Below are 20,138 nucleotides of genomic sequence, written 5' to 3' on the forward strand. Positions count from 1 at the left end.
CTGTTTATTACCTCTTCTCTCTATCCCTTACCCACATAGAGTATTATTGTTGTTTCTTTATTATCCATTCTCTCCCCTTTCCAGCTCTACTACTCGTCACCTTCCCCATTTCTCCTTCCCCCTTACCATCTCCGCCTTATCCAGTCCCCCTTCCACTTCCCTTTCCTCCTACTCTCGCCTTCTTTCACCTTTTTCTCTCTTCTTCTCCCATTTCTCTCCCCCTACTCTTTCCTCTGTCTACCCATTTTCTTCCCATTTCCACCCTTTCTTCTTCCCTCCTTCTCCATTACAACATATTCCACCTTCTCCTACCCTCCCATCTCCCTGCCCACCTCTCTCGATTTTCTCTCCTCCTCCTCCCTTCCCTCAACCACCACTCCATTACCACCTATTCCCCTCTCTTCTTCCATCTCATCTACCTGTCCTCCCTCCTTCCCCTTGTTCCTCCCTCTTTGATGACACAGATAAGACGCAACTCCTCCCGCTGCTCAGCTCCTGAAGGGGTTCACGGTACTCATGGCGGGAAGTGGATGGAGAGGAGGAAGTAGGCAAGAATGAAGAAATGGAGAGGAGGGGGTGAAAAGGAGGAGGAAGAGGGAGAGAGAGAAGGATATGAAGGTGGAAGAGGGGGAAGATATGAAGGGAGGGCGATGAAGGAGGATTGGGGAGGGAAGGGAAGGGAGGGGTAGAGTTGAGAGGGGAGGGTAGGAAAGGGAAGGAGAGGGGAAGGAAGGGTGAGGGAGGGAGAGACGAGGTATGGAGAAGGAAAGGGTTAAAGAAAGAGGAAATGAAAGCAAAGGAAAGGTGATAAGGGAAGTGAAGAAATTGAATAAGGGGAAGAGAGAGAGAGAAGGGGTAGTGAGATGAAAGGGTAGGAAGTGAGGGGGTATAAAGAAAGAGATGAGGTGAGAGGCTAAAGAAAATAAGATGAGAAGGGAAGAGATGAGAGAGGAAAGGGAGGGAGAGAGAAGAGGGTTATAGAGAAATGGAAGGGGGAGGAAGTGAAAGAAAGGGAAGAGGGGAAAAATGAGGAAGTGGAAAAGAAGATGAAAGGGCAGATAGTAAAAGGAGAGGAATAATGAGAGAGGAGGGATGGAAAATGAGAGGAAATCAGTGGATAAGAGAATAAGAAAAATGGGAAGGAAATTGGGGAAATGAGAAGGGAGAAAGGAGATGGTGGGAAAGAGGGGGGAGAGACGGGAGATAGAAGAGGGAAGGAGGAGGAAGAGAGGGGAAATATACGAGAGAATGAGGAGAATAAACGCACGAAGGGGAGATTACACAACAGGAATACAGAGAGACAGGGAGAAAGAGATAGAGAGAGAAGATGGAGAATAGAAGAAGACACGCGAAAAGAGAAGATAGTTTACGGAAATAAGATGGTAAAGGTAGAGGAAGAGAAATGAAGAAAAATATGAAATGAGACGACAAAGACGGGGAAAAATGGTTTTATGTATGAAAGTAATAAGAAGACTATGGGAGATGATGATGATGATGATGAGATAAATGGAAGGATGGATGGATGGAAAGGAACACATATGAAAGGAAAGGTGGAAGAGGGAGAGAACAGGACGAATGGAGGAAGAGGAGAAAGTGAGTGAGAGGGGATTCAAACGGAGAGAGAGAGAGAGAGTGAGAGAGAGAGAGAGAGAGAGAGAGTCTGGCACAGTGACGCTTCTGTTATGGATTTCTGGAACTTGGTCTCTTGTGTCGGCCAGGAGACTACCTCCCTTGTCTCCACTGGGGAAAAAAATAAGCTTAGTTAAGAGAGACGACCATAGAGCTGTGTAACGTAGGAACTAATTCGCTTTCATCGTATTCACTCACACACACACACACACACCCTCTCTCTCTCTCTCTCTCTAGTATCAATAAATAAGGTATTTCTTCTTCTTTATCCTTGACTCCTTAAAACATGAATTAACTCTGGCTTCTAATTCTTGTTAATATATTTCTTCAAAGTTCCTCCAATTTTCACGTTTACAATTATGTCTTTTTTTTTTATATATATAATTCTTACACTTAATCGTTTTTATTTTTTTATTTGTGTATTTATTTATTTAATTTTTTTTTTTACTTTGTCTTTATACATCACTTGTTATCGTGTCTTTCCTTCTCCCTTATTCTAAACATGTATTTTTTTTTTTCTGGTAATTATCTGTTATTTTCTCTCTCTATATTTGCCACTGTTTATGACGTTTATTATTGGGTAATTTCCTTCTTCCTTATTTAGTCATTTTACCCCACAAATTTCACTTCCATTTTATTCTTCTCTATTATCTCTCACCACATTCACTAAAGTCTACACAGTACTTCTCTCTCTGTTTTCTCTCTCTCTCTCTCTTATTTATCATCCCTTGCCTCAATTATCACCGTGTATTTTCCTCCCACCTTACTCACTAACGTGTTTCCTGTGTTGTCTCCCCTTCCTCCGTTGCTACAGTTTATGCCTCTTTTATTATTGTGTATTTTCTCTCGTCGTATTCATTGGTCTCTCTCTCTCTCGTGATGGCAGTTCAGATAAGGTCTTTCATTGTTAGTCCGCCTCCCCAAGCCTGCCTAAACACACACACACACACACACACACACACACACACACACACACACACACACACACACACACACACACACACACACACACACACACACATTCATATATGTATGCATAGATACAGTGATACACATCCATGCGTATATGTAAACAACCGTACTTATACACGAACGGACACACGCACACATACACATAACATTACGTACAGACAAGCATCCTTATACATATGTACATACACAGGCATGCATATATGTAAACACAAACGTTTACATGTATTCTCGCGCTGAATATAATACCGTATGCACACACACACACACACACACACACACACACACACACACACACACACACACACACACAGACACACACTCACACACACACACACGTATACACTACCCTTTCTCCATTCATCTTATGTGTATAATCCCTTTCCGTATTCCTTCCCATCTCTCCTCTCCCTTTTTCATCGTTATACTTATTCATTTATCACTTTTATGCTATTTTCTATTTTTTTCATTACTTAAATAACTCCTCATATGTATACAAATAGATGGATGTATTTAGTTTATTGAATGGTATACATTTAGTGTCTGTTAATGTATACCTGCTGTCTATATATGCAAGAACAGGGGACCAATTTACGTATTAACACGGACCGGATACGATAATACGGACACACACAACGGACGATAGTATGTAAAAGGAGTAATTACGGACTATGGATAGATTTTTAGCAAAGCGACAATTATAGGCTTATTCTTATGGGTATATGATATTATTTGGTCACCTTTTATGACTAATAATTCTTCATTCTTGTGTTTTATTCCTCTCTCTCTCTCTCTTTTATCGTACCGTTTCCTCTTTATTTCCTGTCGAGTCTGGTGTACTGGGAGTTATTCTCACAGTTATCCATTTCCCCCTATTCCCTCATTCTTCTTCCTCCCTCGTATCCCTATCTCTCACTTCTCCCCTCCTCCATATCCTGTTTTTCCTCTATTCGCTTCCTCGGTTCTTCCTTCCGTGTTTTATTCTTTAGTTTATTCTTTACCTTTAAATTCTTCCCTCTTCTTGTATATTTTTTTGTGTTTCTCTCTCTTCCGTTTTCTGTTATCCCGTGTTGCATATTTTTTTTCTTCTCAAAATCCTAATTTACGAAATGTTGAATTCTCTCTCTCGTGTGTGTGTATGTGTGTGTGTGTGTGTGTGTGTGTGTGTGTGTGTGTGTGTGTGTGTGTGTGTGTTTATTTTCTGTCTATTCCTTCTTTATTTACTCTTTCATAACCTGTTTGATGTTCACTCATTACTCTGTCTCCTTCGTTCGCATATGCTTCCTAGTCTTCACCTGTTTAATTATTCCCTCTTTGACAGCCACTTTCCCTCCCTCCTTTCCCCCTCCAATTTTCCCCTCCCTTCCTCCCTTCCCTTCTTTCCCTTTATTTCTAAACATGTTCAGTTCTTCCCCTCTTATCATTCATTTTCCCTCTGTTCCCCTCCTTTTCCCCTCTCGATGCAGATAAGACCTTCCCCCACCATTCCTACCTCACCCTCCTTCCCCTCCCACCTACCCTCCACCCCCCCCTTCCTCCTCCCTCTCTCTCTGTTTCCCAACTTACCTCGCGCGTGCGTGTACTACAGATGCATATAAAACAGGTTCATAGACACACACACACACACACACATACACAGATGGATACATAGGACAGATAGACAGACAGAGACACACACACACACACACACACACACACACACACACACACACACACACACACCCACTTATGGTCCCTCCATATTCACAAACTCAGTGTTATTGTACCACTATAAGTGGTCCCTCCATATTCACAAACTCAGTGTTATTGTACCACTATAAGTCTTCAATGTTTTTGTTTGGACGTTTCTAATTTAGTACAAAAGTTATAATGATTTTAAGGATTAAATAAAAATGCCAAATTGTGGGTTTATGAAGGGGGGGGGGGCGGTACTCTCTCACTCTCACTCTCACTCTCTCTCTCTCTGTACAATCTTAACTACTTCCACGACTATCACGTAACTACTACTATTATTTACACTTCCTGTTGCTACAACTATCTCAACTACCACTACTACCACCATCGTTGAGCGCCTCCCTTACCACAATTGGATGCCCATATCAACAAACACGTTGTCCTCCACCACCTCTAACCCATACCCACCCCCATCACCCACACCCTCAGTTAGTACTCACATCCCATACACATTCCTACCACCCACTCCCACCCTTGACACCCACTTACACCCTTACAATACACTTACATCGCTATCACCACCCACACCACCACCTTTACCATCCACACAACCACCACCCACATAACCTCTACTCATCCACACAACCTTCACCACCCAGGCAACCTTCACCACCCACACCACTTCCACCCATCCACACAGCCTCCACCCATCACTCACACCCACATTACGCGACTAAGAACCCTACTATCCACTCACACTCCACCCAATCACTCAAACCCATCCACCACCACACCACACCACCCACATCTCACCCAACACCACCACCACCCAACACCACCACCCAACACCACCACCCTCCATCCACCCTAAAAACTACACCTTGATATAAGAAAAAGCTGCTCATTTTTTTCCTCTCATCCCTTCAGATATATTTTCTTCTCCAAATTAACTTGTCAAGCTCTCAACCAGTCTTGTGCTGTACCGATCCACTTCCTGTTTCCACGACAAGAATCAAAACAATATATTTCCTTTAGTACTCTACCAAAAAATAAATGATCTATATCGTTACTTTTTCACCATCTGGATATAGTTAACCTGTATATTTTTTTCTATAGGGGAAAAAAAGAAGAAAAAATAAAATAAAATTATCTGATGACGAAAGAGCAGAATGTGTATGTAAAGGCTATATGTGTTAGGGACAAGACAGCGCTGGAGGTTTATAGGAGTAAAAGGAGGTAAGAGTGAGTTTCATATAGTAACGAGATAAGATGTTGGACCTTGAGGACGAGTTTGGAGGAGCTGTGATGTGGAGCAGTGATAAGATTAGATCGCCAGCTGATTATCCCATCGTCTGGAAAGATTTTATTTCCCTCGTAGAGACTTATGTTGCCTCACTTAACCGTGACGTAAGTTCATGACGTGTGAGGCTAGAGAGAATACCCCATCATGACGTGTGAGGCTAGAGAGAATACCTCACCATGACGTGTGAGGCTAGGAGAAGTATCTTACCACGACGTGTGAGGCTTGACAGAAGTACCTCACCATGACGTGTGAGGGTAGAGACAAGTACCTCATCAAAAACGAGAGGATAGTGAGAGGGTTTGATAATTATCTCACCTCCACACTGACAAGGTAAACAATAACAGGAATAGAAGGAGGAAATAATCCTTTTGTATCGCAGGTGTAAGGTATAGTGATCAACCGCTTAAGGGGCATTATAAAACCAAGCAGGTACCATTAGGTTTTAGGCAAGGAAGGAATGAATTGATGATTTGCACTAAGTGACTAAGGGAGCGATAAGAGCATATAACAGATGTCATGTAATATTAAGGGATTCTGATAGTGAAGTGTAGACAAACCAGACGATTCAGTTATTCTTTTGTTTTAAGATCAGAAAATTTATTGTAAGTGTTGTTAATCAATGGAATAATTAAGCATTTCATCAATTAATGGTGATAGTGGGGAAGAATAAACATTTTAAACACAGATAAAAAATTTTTTCATTTTACGTCGATATCAGGTATACGTAATAATGGTCTTGTTTACACATTTAGTTACCTGGGTGACACATAAGGGATAAACACCTGAGTCTCAGAAATTCCTATGTAATGCCATGTATTCTAAAAAAAATGCTCCAGTTGCAAAAAAAACAAAAAAACCCAGAAATACACCATCACAAAACACCAGCATAACCTCCACATAAATTATGCAAATGCCTAAATGTAAATAATTCCCAATACCTTAAAAAAAACCCACAAGACTACCATAATGCTAGGACACCACGGAAACAAAACACTCTCGCAGTACCTCACCCACAGCGGTAAATGGGAGGACGGGCGGGTGGGCGGTTCAGTCAACACAGCAGCCTCCCACGTAGCCCGAGCGTCTCTGTGGGTCCGTCTCTGTTGACCATGAAGACCCCCGAGTTTTTGACCTTGTGACACAGGTTGAGGTCCAGCGGTGGGTTGCAGGGTGGGGCGACCTTATTAGGGCCAGCGCGAGCAACTTGTGGCTAACAAGGTTGTCTGGTTAGGGCATGAGCGGGCTAGGAGGAGGTGTGAGGGGGGGATAGGAGGAAGCATGAGGGGCAGTAGGAAGTGTGAGGGGGTTGTAGGTGGTGTGTGAGGGGGGATAAGAGGCAGTATGAGGGGGACAGGAGGAAGTGTGAGAGGGATAGAAGGAAGTATGGGAGGGATAGGAGGGGTGTAAGGGGGTATAGGAGGGATATGAAGGGGATAAAAGAAAGTCTGAAAGGGATTGGAGGAGTGAGGGGATAGGAAGTGCATGAGGACTATAAGAGGAGGTATGAGAGTATGTAAGATGGGTAGGAGGAGTTCTAATAGGGGGATGGGGAGGGGAGGGGATCGGGGATAGGAGGGGAGAGGAGACGAGGAAAGAGCAGCAGGAAGGAGACAGAGAGAACTGCCAGTCACCTCACTTTCCCTCCGTCGGCCCCCGTCAGTGTGGGCGTGGGTGGTGCCGGCCAAGGGCGCCTCCTAACCAGGGACATTCCAAAGGCACCGTCAGCCATTAAAAGTAACCATTTATTACCAAGGGTCACCATTTAGAGGGGTACTATCAAGAATTCCAAGGGGCACCGTGCGTCTAGAGAGGGTACCACCATCACCTGTAAGTGACACCATCTAAATTATCATTATCGAGAGGGTGTACCTCCCCTACACTGAGGCTCCGATACCCAGGGGCAATGCTGATAGAGAAGTACAACTAATGAAAAACAATCTCTCTCTCTCTCTCTCTCTCTCTCTCTGTCTCTCTCTCTTGCCTGCCATTCTGTGAGTCATTCTGTCTGTCTGTCTTCCTCTCCTTTGTATCTCAGGCTGTCTAGCTGTCTTCACGTATGTCTGTGTGTCTGTCATTCTGCCATTTTGCTTGCCTGTGTCGTGATGTTGGTGATGGTGGTAATGGTGGTAGTGATGATGGTGGCAGTGGAGGTAATGATGGTGATGGCAGTGATATGGTTGGTAGGGATGGTATTAGTGGTAATAGTTGGAATGATGGTGATACAGTGGTTGGTGGTGAAGTTAGTGGTGGGGGATTGATTGTGTTGGTGGTGGTGGTGTTGGTGATAGTGATAGAGATGCTGGTTGGTGTGGTAATGGTATAGTGGTAGTGTTGGGGATAACGATAATGGCATTTGTGGTGATAGTAATGATGGTGGTAATATGTGGTGGTGGTAATGATTGTATTTGTCGTAATGGTAGTTAGGATGATAGTGCTAGTGGTAGTATAAGTGGTATCAATGGTATTAATAATAATGATGATAATGGTATTGGATATGAGGGTGGAAAAGGTGGTAGTGGTGCGGTGGGGAGAGGAGGGGGGAGGGTAGTGGTGTTAGTAGTGGTGGTGTTAGTGGTGCAAAACAGGTCTGGAATATGTAACAGCCACTACTCCTCCTGTATTGGTAAGTGGTCAAACCAGTCCACCCGACAATATGTGATTCTATGGATTCTATTAGCTGAGAAAATGTGTTGTCTTGAGTCTATAAGTGTGTGTGTGTGTGTGTGTGTGTGTGTGTGTGTGTGTGTGTGTGTGTGTGTGTGTGTGTGTGTGTGTGTGTTGTGATTGCTAAAAAATAAGAAAAAATTAAACGATACGAAAATTCCTAAAATAAGAAAATTAAAAAGTAAGTAAATAAGCAAAAAACATAAATTAAAACAAGATAAAAACACAGAATAAAGAAATACGACAAAAATACAAAGAAAATACAATAAAAATAAATGATTAGAACAAAATTAAATAAAAATGCCAAATAAAACAATACAACTAAGTAAGAAGAAATACGATACAATAAGAAAATAAAGTATTAAGCCTCCTACTCGTTCAAGATTCTCAATGCTTCGTAGGATAAATTTTCTTGAAACTTGATCTGTAAATACGAGTCTTATTGGTTGACTTAGGATATAAAATACGACCCAGTAATAACATCAAAACCATATTGATATTATATGTATATTTCTTAGCATTTAAAGGAAAATATTTACGTGAAAAATTCTCTGTGAATCCGGATGCTGGATTTTAAGCGTACGAACGGCAACCATCTTGATTCTCATGTCGTTTTTGTATATAATTTGTAAAAAAATATGATATCTACATCTGGCTGAATACACAGGTAACCTTTATCTCATCGAGGGTGAAAATTGAGACAACAACTCCACCTTGTCTTAGTATGCAAATGAGACGAGGCAAAATAGGCTTCCTTAAGATGGTAATTTATTCATCTGTGTACTTCAACAATCGGAAACATTCGATACTCTTTCTCCTTCACTAAACAGTATATAAATTTTTTGTTTATTTTTAAGGGTCTACACCGGCTATCACTTGATCATATTTTAGCATAGAGATGATCCAGCCACTCGCAACTGTGTGTGTGTGTGTGCGTGTGTGTGTGTGTGTGTGTGTGTGTGTGTGTGTGTGCGTGTGTGTGTGTGTGTGTATAGAGTGTTAATAGATAAAGCGCTACAAAAGAGCCAGTTCTTGGATTCCAGGCGATAAGTTCTATATACATATGTTACGGTCGATTGGATCTAAGAACCTTTGCGTCAGGTTGAGTAGTGTGTAGTCGTTAGCGTACACGTTATGTAGAGTTCAATCCCATTCAGCCTATCGTCCATCTGCCCGTCGGTGTATAAGTGATATAAGCGATGGGTCGTGCCGAAGTATAAGCGATTTAAGCGATCGTAAACGCCAAGGGATAAGGAATTGGAAGAGGCGGAATTATAAGTGATGGAAGAGAAATGATGGAAGAGATGGGAAGGAAGATTTTAAACTAACTGGTTGAGCAGAGGTTCGACACAGCGTTGTTGGCATAACTTAAAGTGTCCCTTTCCGGTTTTTTTTTTCTTTTTAAGTGAATTCTTGGCAGAGAAAAGTGTTTTAAGTGAATTGTTTATAAGATGTATTTAAGTAAAGGCTATCGGTCCATTACTACACATACTTGCTTTGTTTTAGTTATTACCCGCAGTTTATATCTTCAAGAGACGACAACTAACTGATTTGTGTGTCTAAGTGAGTCTAAAGTACAGTATATATATATATTAACCATTGTCATAAGCGCTGTCAACCACACAATCAAAACGCTATTAGTGATGACAGGAAGAGAGCGATGAGATAGAATAGATCGCACCCAAAGCGATATCAGTGAGTGTAAGTGGACGACAAAGTTAGCGATATCGGTACATTGAGGGAGGGGGGAGGGGGGGGTGGAGACTATAGATAGGTTAATGAAATCGACGTGTTGGTGGAACAAGTTTAGCGATATTATTGAACAAAAGTGGATGAGATTAGGAGTTATCGGGAAGAAAAAGTAGACGAGGTGAGTGATATCGGTGTGTGATATCGGTGAGTGACATCGGTGGTGGTGGTGGTCGAGCGATACCGGGCAGGAGGGGAGGGAGGAGAGGGGAAGGAGTGAGGAAATGTCCAAGCCTAATGTTGTCTGAAGATGACTTTGCATGTTACTTTATAAAGTCCACCTTTTCCCCTCTCCCTCCTTCCCCTCCTTTTCCTCCCATCACTAACTTTTTCTTCCTTCCTTCTCTACATCACCACTATCCCCCCTCTTTTCTCTTCTTCCTCCTCCTTTCCTATTCCCTTCTTCTTTTCTCCTCTCTTATTCCCTCTTTCCTTCCTCCTCCTCCCATATTCCTCCTTCCTTCTCTCATATTCCCTCCCTCCTCTCCTATTTCCTTCCTCCTCCTCCCCCACGCCCCTTCCTCCCCCTTCTTGCCCTAATCTGAATTATTCATTGCACTTATTCATGAATTTGTTTATTTACCTTCCCTACCCTGTCATTCATCGGCCTCGTTGTGGTGTCATTCATTAGGTGTTGTGAGAGGCGATTATTCATGATATCAGAGAAGGGTTTTGCATTTTTTTTATTTTTTATTATGTAAATTTTATCTTTTTTGGGGGGACGGATGAAATGCGAGTTTAATTAATTTAGTATGTGTATGGCTTATAATAATAATAATAATAATAATAATAATAATAATAATAATAATAATAATAATAATAATAATAATAATAATAATAATAATAATAATAATAATAATAATAATAATAATAATAATAATAATAATAATAATAATAATAATAATAATAATAATAATAATAATAATAATAATAATAATAATAATAATAATAATAATAATAATAATAATAATAATAATAATAATAATAATACTACACACACACACACACACACACACACACACAATAGCAACACACACAATAATAACAATAACAATACACACACACACACACACACACACACACACACACACACACACACACACACACACAACACACACACACACACACACAAAACACACACACACACACACACACACACACACACACACACACACACACACACACACAATAACACACAACTCTCTAAACGAATCATTTAAAGTTTATAAATTAATTTACCATTCTTCATAAACAACTACAATGCCCTTAATTATTACAGTAATTTTTTTCATATTTCTCTTTTACTATATATATATATATATATATATATCTTATCATTTATTATATTTCCTTCGAATTATCATATTTTTTTTACTTATTATCCGATATTAGTTTAGATTCTCCTAATAGCAGTAACTTAGGTCCTCGTAATACTGAAACGTGAGGATCAAGTGAGGAAATTAAATCTCATAACACTGTCTCAAGTTACTCCTTCTTCCTCATTCTCAAGCATGAGGGGGATGTGAGGCATTTCCTTGTGTGAGGTGAAGGTTCATCTCATCACCTCGTAAAGTCTCGGTATTTCCTCCTTAATGGAATGTTTATGTGGTTTATGTTAACGTTGTCTCTGTCGGGTTTATTGTTGTCATCCATCTTGTCTTAGTGGCCCCGGGATATCGTCAAAATACCGAGGCAAGGAAAACATTGAGAGAATTTATTAGGGAGCTTCCTGTTATAATTAATGGATAGAATTGTGAGGAATTTGGGGTGTTCTCTCTCTCACTTTCTCCCTATTTATCTCTCCTTTTTTGTCTCTGTCGTTCTGGTACCATGCTGCACACTCACCTTTCAAGTGTGGGAGATCTTAATGTTAATCGGGACGAAAATAATAGTTTCGTGGATAGTTTTTTGTGATGCTATTTTTTTTCCCTACTTAAATTCCCAGGTAACTAACACGTCATTAAAAATTGCCGGGAAATCTGGATGACGTCACTAATGTCTTGTTTCTTTTTGTGTTGCAGGTCGCGTGGGAGGCAGCCCCGTCCGCCCTCATTACCCCACGCCCCTCCACGCGGCTTGGTTCCCGGAGCACTCCCGAGGCATGGGTATGGCACACACGCCGTCCACGTCATGGGTGCCTCCTCTCACCTCTCGCCAACCACCCACCGCGCCCCTGCATCACACTCACCTATTTACATTCCCGCCAACGCCACCCAAAGACGCCACCCCTGATACCGTAGGTATGACGGTGGCCGCCCACGACTATAATAGTGTGGTCACGTCAACGGCAACTCATCACGCCCACCAGCAAGGCCTAGAGATGTCCATGGCTGAGCTGAAGTCACCCCCGGCCCTCCTGCCCGTCATGGGTACCTCCAAACGTGAAGGTAGCGACGAGTACGCCCTCTCTGACCCCTTACTCCTCTCCTCTCAACCCCCGTCCCTCCTTCACGCCCACAACCCCCTTCCACCACCACCCACAGAGATCCTTCACCCAGACTCCTACGCTGCCTACGACGCCTACCTTCCCGCCCACGAAGACGCCTACTACCCCACCCCTCCGGACACCCAAACTCCTGGCCACGCTCCCTCCATCTCCGCCTCCAAGAGCAAAGCAAAAGCCAAGGCCAGCGCCGGTAAGACGAGGCACAGCGTTGACTGCCTCCCACTCATCACTCTCTTCTCGCTAATTGCTAAGTGCTAACCTCTAGTAAGCTGCAGCTCACAACATGCATAATCTCACCGTCCGACAACACTATATTAGTGTGTGCAGCATAAACTGCTACATTTCAAATCTCTTAGCACTCACCAGTACATGTTGAGGGATTCAACCTCTCCTGCTATATCCACGGCATCTAGCACATAAACGCTATTTCTAAAATCCTAAGCACTGCAATTTCACCTGGGTCCTCTTGCACTTGCTGATGTATTTAAAAATGTTAGCACTTCTCGCTACACCTGCGTGACTTAGCACCTGACATACTGATCACTCACAGCAACACCTGAAACAGTTTGCCTCAACACCTCTACCATATCCTATCAAATATGTTGTGTGTGTTACCATGTGATTTATTGTCAGATAAACACCTTTTGGCTACTATTTGTAATTTATCTCACGTGTCTCAGTTAACCCCAATGCTTTAAATATATACAGTACTGTGCTGTATTATAAACGTCTCCGGCAGCACACTCACCGGGGGCTGACCGTCTCGGTAGATTCAAAATGTTTTCTTAACTCGTTCTGATCCAACATTTCATTCATTAATCGAATTATAATTCATCATAATTTATCGTTGAAGAAATAAATTCTGCCTTTTAATTTAGCAGTGTTCGTTGGCAGTTTTCACGTTAACATTTACTGTCTATCTGTCTATCTGGATGTCTGTCTGTCTGCTCACCACTTTTCTGTTTAATAGCGGATTATTTACTTATTCTCCTCACCACTGGCTCGCGTACATCCCCGACAGTAGGTGTCACCTCTAGGAGTGAACTCTGAGCTCAGTACAGTACAGCTTCAGCACGAGTAGCCACCACTTCATGTAGCTACAGTACGTTAGACGAACGTTCACCACCCATCTCTTGCCTTCACTGGCGCTCCTTTATGGTGCCAGCTTTAGTCTAAAGCTGGATACAGATCAGGGAGTCACCTGACCTTGGCACTACTGCACTAATTGGCACTCCCCAGCCATCAAGTGCCAATCTCTTGTCTACGGGTGCCAGCTGTCGATACTGTCAGCCAAGTTATGTGAATTCACTGTCTCGTGAACCAGGATACTCTCAACTTTATGAAATACTGAGATAATATTTTGTATTAACACTGATCTAACACTACCATGAGCTCTGATCAGCCCTAATCGTCTCTATGCATAAAAAACAACATATATTACATGTTGGTTACAGTAATTACAAGTATGGACGAGCTAAGGGACTCCTGTTACATCATTATAGAGCCTCCACATCACCACCACAGAAATGAACACTGAACAGAACTCAGAATTACACAGAACGGTGATATCCTATAGAAAATGTGGTAAAGAGGATACTGGTAAATAGATAATGCCGAATAGGGGAATAGGGAGTTATAGAAGCAACAACAGACAGACAGACAGACAGACAGACAGACAGACAGATAATCACCAGAGAACCTTTTTTTACAATCATATACACTAAAGCCTTAATCTCATCTTACATAAATCTCTGTTATATAAAATTGTGAATGAGTTTCTTTTGAACGTCCTCGTGAACCGCGTGACTCACAGGCCTCGAACACAGACCAACTCTTTGTACAGTGCCACAATAAAATGGTATATGTATAAATCTATCTGCAGGGGTATACTTAGCGCCATTAAATATACTCGGGAGATATACTGGGCATCACATCTGTAAGTTTATTATGGGGTCCAAGCGCTTAATTATACCCGTCTAGTACTTGGTTACAGCCGTCTAGTACTTGATTAAAGACAGTTGTTCTTTTAGTACAGCTTCCAGTACTTGATTACAGCTTCTATTAATCGATTACAGCCTCTAGCTCTCGATTACATCCCTTATGATTCGATTATAGCCTCTAATACTGATTATAGTCAGTTGTTCTTGATTTTAGAACTCCTGAAGCTTACTGTATGTCTGTCGCCTCCAGCCATAATATATTCGCATTTTATTTACTATATACACATTACATTCAAGGCATAATTGTACTTAGTAAATAATAAATAGATGAAACCATAATTACACACATAAATGATAATAATAATGTATAACTGAAGTAAAAACGACATAATCCCACACGAGTAAAAGAGAAATCATTAGGAATAACAATAATAAAGCGAGGAATGATTCACTTAACGGGGTGACTAACGTGGCAGTGGTCACAGTGAGTCACTCATTAACCCACTGACTCAGAAGCTGACTGACTCACGCCCTTACATGTTGGCTGCGTGCAACATGTGTTTCTGAGTTTCAGTCGCGACAGGTTAATTAAATTACCTGGGTGTATAACACAGACGAGAGAACACCTGACACTGAGCCCAGGAGGCACTAAGGCTTGAATATTCTGCGTCATACCTGGGATTGGTTACGGTGATAGAGCAGGTAAAGTGACAGGTGACACACACACACACACACACACACACACACACACACACACACACACGCGCGCGCGCGCGCGCGTAATTTATAAAAATCAAGAAATAAATCAAAGTAAATCGAAAAGAAAAAAAAAACGCCTAAAAATAACAAAAAAAACATAACCAGTGTAAGTTAAAAAAAATAAATATATAATACAAATTTCGAAGAGAAAAAAAACACTGTAGAGACAAAATCACAAACAAAAACATCACTAATTGAAACCAAAAAAAAATGTTTACATAACCAAAACAAGACTAAAACACGCCCAGCGGACATGAACCCATAAGCAAAAACCAAAACAAACAAACAAACAAGCACAAAAGCAAGAGAGATGAAGACAAAACCATCATTAATGATCATCAACAAGTAGAATGACCAGGCCACCACCTCCCCCAGTCCAATCGTCCGCTCATCTGATTATGTAAATGGCCGATTATCAGCTGGTTATCTCCGCTCCATCTGGCGCCAGAGATGCCCAGACAGTGGTACCAGACACCCGCCTCCCGCACACCCTCCTCCTCCACTACTACTACTACTACCACCACTACTACTGTGTCTCGCTTCTCCCATTATCAGGCCTGGTGGTACTGGCTGTGAAGGTCTGAATGATTGTAAAACACGAGTCTTCAAATTTTGTGGTGAAGATGAGGGGTTTTTGGTATGTTGTTTTAAGAGATCATGGTGAGGTTTATCTTATGGTAACCCTAAGATCGCTGCCTTTTAGGACATCTTAAACCTATAAATCTATTGAATGTCTACAGGCAATGCCATGAAAGGAGTCAGTAGCTTCATACATTTCAATAATTAGCAGCGGGTTTTCCTGAAAGTTGTTCACTGAGTAAATGAACGCTTATTATACATCACATTCTTCATAATCGTAGAAGCTGAACCATGGAACTAAACAACAAGACCAATTATTTCTAAACAACCTAAGAAGTTATCGTGACAACTTGGTAGGTGTCGTACAAACTCCCGATGAGTGAATATTTTAGCTATGGGAGGTTGGCACTCGTGGGTAAACAGTGGAGTTGGTACCTCTGGCAGCGGGTGCCTCCAGCCCTCCTTGGCGCCACACTTGTTGAAGGAAATTTGTGTTGCCTGATGAAGAGGTTTGATTAGTGGATGGACGGGAGATTTGACAGGTGGGTGGGGGCTAGAGGAGATATTACAATAATTAGGCACCATAAACGGATGATAAGAATGATAATAGTGGTTGTCGGTGGAGAGGAAATGGCGTATTAGTTAATTAAATTGTACCGGTATTGGGTAATTACCTGAGCGTTCTGACTTTTAAAGATTATTTGACTCTACTTTTTTGTACTGATGATATGATGTGGGAGACCGAGAACAACAACAGCAGGGAAGATAAAAGTCAAAATATTTATCAGAAGAAAATGAATGAGTTTTACCCTTTAAGTTGTTTTAATGAAGGAATATTATTGTCGTGTCAGTCTGTGTGTGTGTGTGTCTTTCTATTTCTCTATCTACAACATGAGCTGGAAACATGTAAACACAACTAATCTTACATTTTTGGAAAGATCAATTAGTATGTGCTTGAGTAATGAGTATACGTGTGTGTTTATGTATATGTATGAGAGTATATATCTGTTTGAGTTCTGTGTACGTGTGTATGTGTGCGTGTCGAAGGTCAAGGACACCGTCACTAAGAGTCTGGTCGAGGAAGCTTCCAAGAATTTTACGAATGTTTACATAATTACCATAAAGTAAATAGTCTTAATGTGTTGTTTATTATGATGATTGTAATACACCTGGTTAGTCTCCTCGTAATGGAAACCTGTACACACACACACACACACACACACACACACACACACACACACACACACACACACACACACACACCCAAATATGAACCTGCACAAGGTCGACAGCCATTCAGCAGCTCATTAATGTTACATGTCAATAGTGCAAAACAAAAGCCTGACCCTTTTAAGCCATCGTGCCCTTTAAATCTCGGCCAAGGATCTAATTTTCTAATTCCTCAATTTCCTGTAAGTAAACAACGAACATAAATAATCACCTGTTTACCTGTACGTGTCACCTGACGAGTGTATTATCAGCTAAGGACTTAGGCAGATAGCTGTTATCAAGGTAATGGTGGGGGAATGGTGGTGGGGGAATGGTGGTGGGGGGATGTTTGATGGGGGAAAAGTGTAATAAGGATAATTTGAATTAGATTAGATAAAGTCTGGTGGTGAAGAGGGAGAAAGGGAGAATGTTGGGAGGAGGGGGGGAGTTGGAGGAGAAGGGAGAGGATGTTGGAGGAGAGGGAGAGGATATTGGGGAAAGGGAAAGAGAGTGTTGAAGAAGGGAAGAAAGGAGGGGGGGGGGTGTTGGGGGAAGTGTCAATTAAATTAAGAATGTAAGTGTGACCGATAAAAGATACCTCCACATTCTTATGCACATAAACCAATACCTGGAACACACTCTTACGTACATAAACCAATACCTGGAACACACTCTTACGTACATAAACCAATACCTAGAACACACTCTTACGCACATAAGCCAATACCTGGAACACATTCTTATGCACATAAACCAATACCTGGAACACACACTTACGCACATAAACCAATACCTGGAACACATTCTTATGCACATAAACCAATACCTGGAACACACTCTTACGTACATAAACCAATACCTAGAACACACTCTTACGCACATAAACCAATACCTGGAACACACTTTTACGTACATAAACCAATATGTTCCTCCACGCCTATACACTCTTGGGCAGAATTAAAGACAAATAAGACCCCACAATATGACACAAACTAAGACTAGGATCCAGTGAATGGTTGTTAATTACCCCTGACAGGTGAGTTATACCTTGGACAAAGACCTCGAGAGCCAATGTTTGATAAATCTTGGCAGTTCACCTCAGGGTATAAGGTCCAATGAGCAGTGTGCTAATTGTTACCTTCCATTAGTTTGGTCACCATAATAACACTATACCTTGTGGTGACTGATGAAGGGGAGGTGCTTGTTCGTTCTTATCTACAGTAATACCTCCATATAAAGGACTTTTGTATTCCTATAATCCGTAAGATGGGTTGTTTCATATCTAGTGGACGCTTGATATAACGGATTTTTTTCTCTATGTAGTTGGTTAGATGGAAGTTTTATATCTGACAAAACCTTGATATAACGGGCTTTCCTTTCCATATTGTCCGTTAAATAAAGGTTTTACTGTGATGTACGTAATCCAATAAAACAGGGCAGTTTCGTCGTCTTGTTCGTAATCTCTCTTGAACTACTTAATTGATGATTTTCTCCTCTGGTCCCGTCACAAAGTACAACCTGATCGATAAAGGTTAATTAATCTCTGACTCGTTTTACATTCAACAGGTAATCTTCTGGCCGTTACCTGGCGAGAGTGAACCCACCGATACAAATTCTCAAAGTTACTTACGATTTTTTTTTCTTCTCTTAATTGGGGGAGAAGACAATGAATCTAGTTACGGTAGAGTCTCGGTGTGTTTTGCATGCCATCTCTGTCTCGTAGGTAGAGTGAGTAGGAGAGAAATTGTATAAACTTTAGAGACTTCGAGGTGATGGCTGTGTCCTGGTTCTCGGATTTTCAGTGATTTGTGAGTCTATTTTTACTTCTAATTAATGACGTGGGAACTCATTTAAGTGACTCATTCAACCAACGACACCAAATAGACTCCGAAAAGACTCTCAATAATCAGAGAATGAATGAGAATGAGACAAAAAATAATAATAATGATAATAGCATTTTTTAATAATAATATTAATGATAATAAACAACTCTAATTTTAGGATACAGATATGAACACAGGATAAGTTATTAAGGTATGTAGTATTGTTAAGCGAATTACATGTACAAGACAAAACAACAACAACAGACAGACAGATTACAAAAAAAAAGTATGTAAAAAACAGAATGAGTTAGAATATGCCAAAAAAAAAAAACTATCTTGTTATCAGTGACAGTTTGCCTAAAATGTGAGGAAAATCGCAAGTCGCCATCTACCTGTGTCTTAGTGACAGTCCAGTTCTACAGAAAAGGGCAAATTAGAAGCCCCACGCCCTTCTTATCTCCTGTTAATCGACTTCATCTAATACCCAAGACAGCCCCCACTCCTCTGTGACTCCCTCAGATGCGCGCACACACACACACACACACACACACACACACACACACACACACACACACACACACACACACACACACACGCACACACACAGATACCTAAACACAAACACAAAGTTACATGTTCATTCTCATACTCATACACACACACACACACACACACACACACACACACACACACACACACACACACCTGCCTGCAATTTTGACCCGACGCCCACATACACACACACACACGCATACACACTCTTGATTCTTCGACCCCCACGCCCACGCACAAACACACGTCAGCAAGTTTCACCGCACGCCCACATGCCTGCAAGTTCGATCGCACCCCAACTTGCCAGAATTTTTTTGAGAGCAACATCATATACTGTACACGCCCTCTATGTTACCAGCTCGTTAACACACCTGCTGAGCGACACAGTCATACACAGCGACTCAGACATGCGTAGATGCTCAAGAACAGACATTAACAGTACCACAACAAACCACAATCATTCCCCACAAACAATGAAACACGCCCAGGCGACCCCCACAAAACGACAATCACCCCCACAATGAAACACACCGAGGCGACCCCCACAAAACCACAATCCCACACACACACACGCCCACAAATTCATGTTGCAGGAACTAATTAAATGTTATTGACAAAGTCCGAGAGGCGAGGAGCGGCCAACCTACACTCACACCACGCGGTAAAAACAAGACGTTATCTACGTTTGTCCAGATCACCTCAGCTAATTAGTGACACATGATATATTCCGCCACGCCCACTGCCACCCTCACCCGGTCCACCACCTCCACCACCTCCTCCTCCATACGTTGACCCGAGAGTCCACCCAATGTTACACAGGAGTTTGTATGTTAATTCATATA

The 20,138-nt window shown here is 41.6% G+C and overlaps 1 protein-coding gene across 2 annotated transcripts in view; it reads left to right on the forward strand.

Annotated features, from left to right (window-relative positions):
* LOC121874333 (GATA-binding factor C-like) overlaps positions 1 to 20,138 on the forward strand; it is a 168,277-nt gene that overhangs the window by 34,677 nt on the left and 113,462 nt on the right. Inside the window, exon 3 of one of the 2 annotated variants that reach the window (XM_042378454.1) lies at positions 12,010 to 12,624. In XM_042378454.1, the coding sequence (XP_042234388.1) occupies positions 12,010 to 12,624 (615 nt within the window). The remainder of the gene's footprint in view (positions 1 to 12,009; positions 12,625 to 20,138) is intronic. The other variant, XM_042378455.1, reaches the window with a different exon arrangement.

The sequence above is a fragment of the Homarus americanus genome, unplaced genomic scaffold (assembly GCF_018991925.1).
Source record: "Homarus americanus isolate GMGI-L3 unplaced genomic scaffold, GMGI_Hamer_2.0 scaffold17856, whole genome shotgun sequence".
Lineage (NCBI taxonomy): Eukaryota > Metazoa > Arthropoda > Malacostraca > Decapoda > Nephropidae > Homarus > Homarus americanus.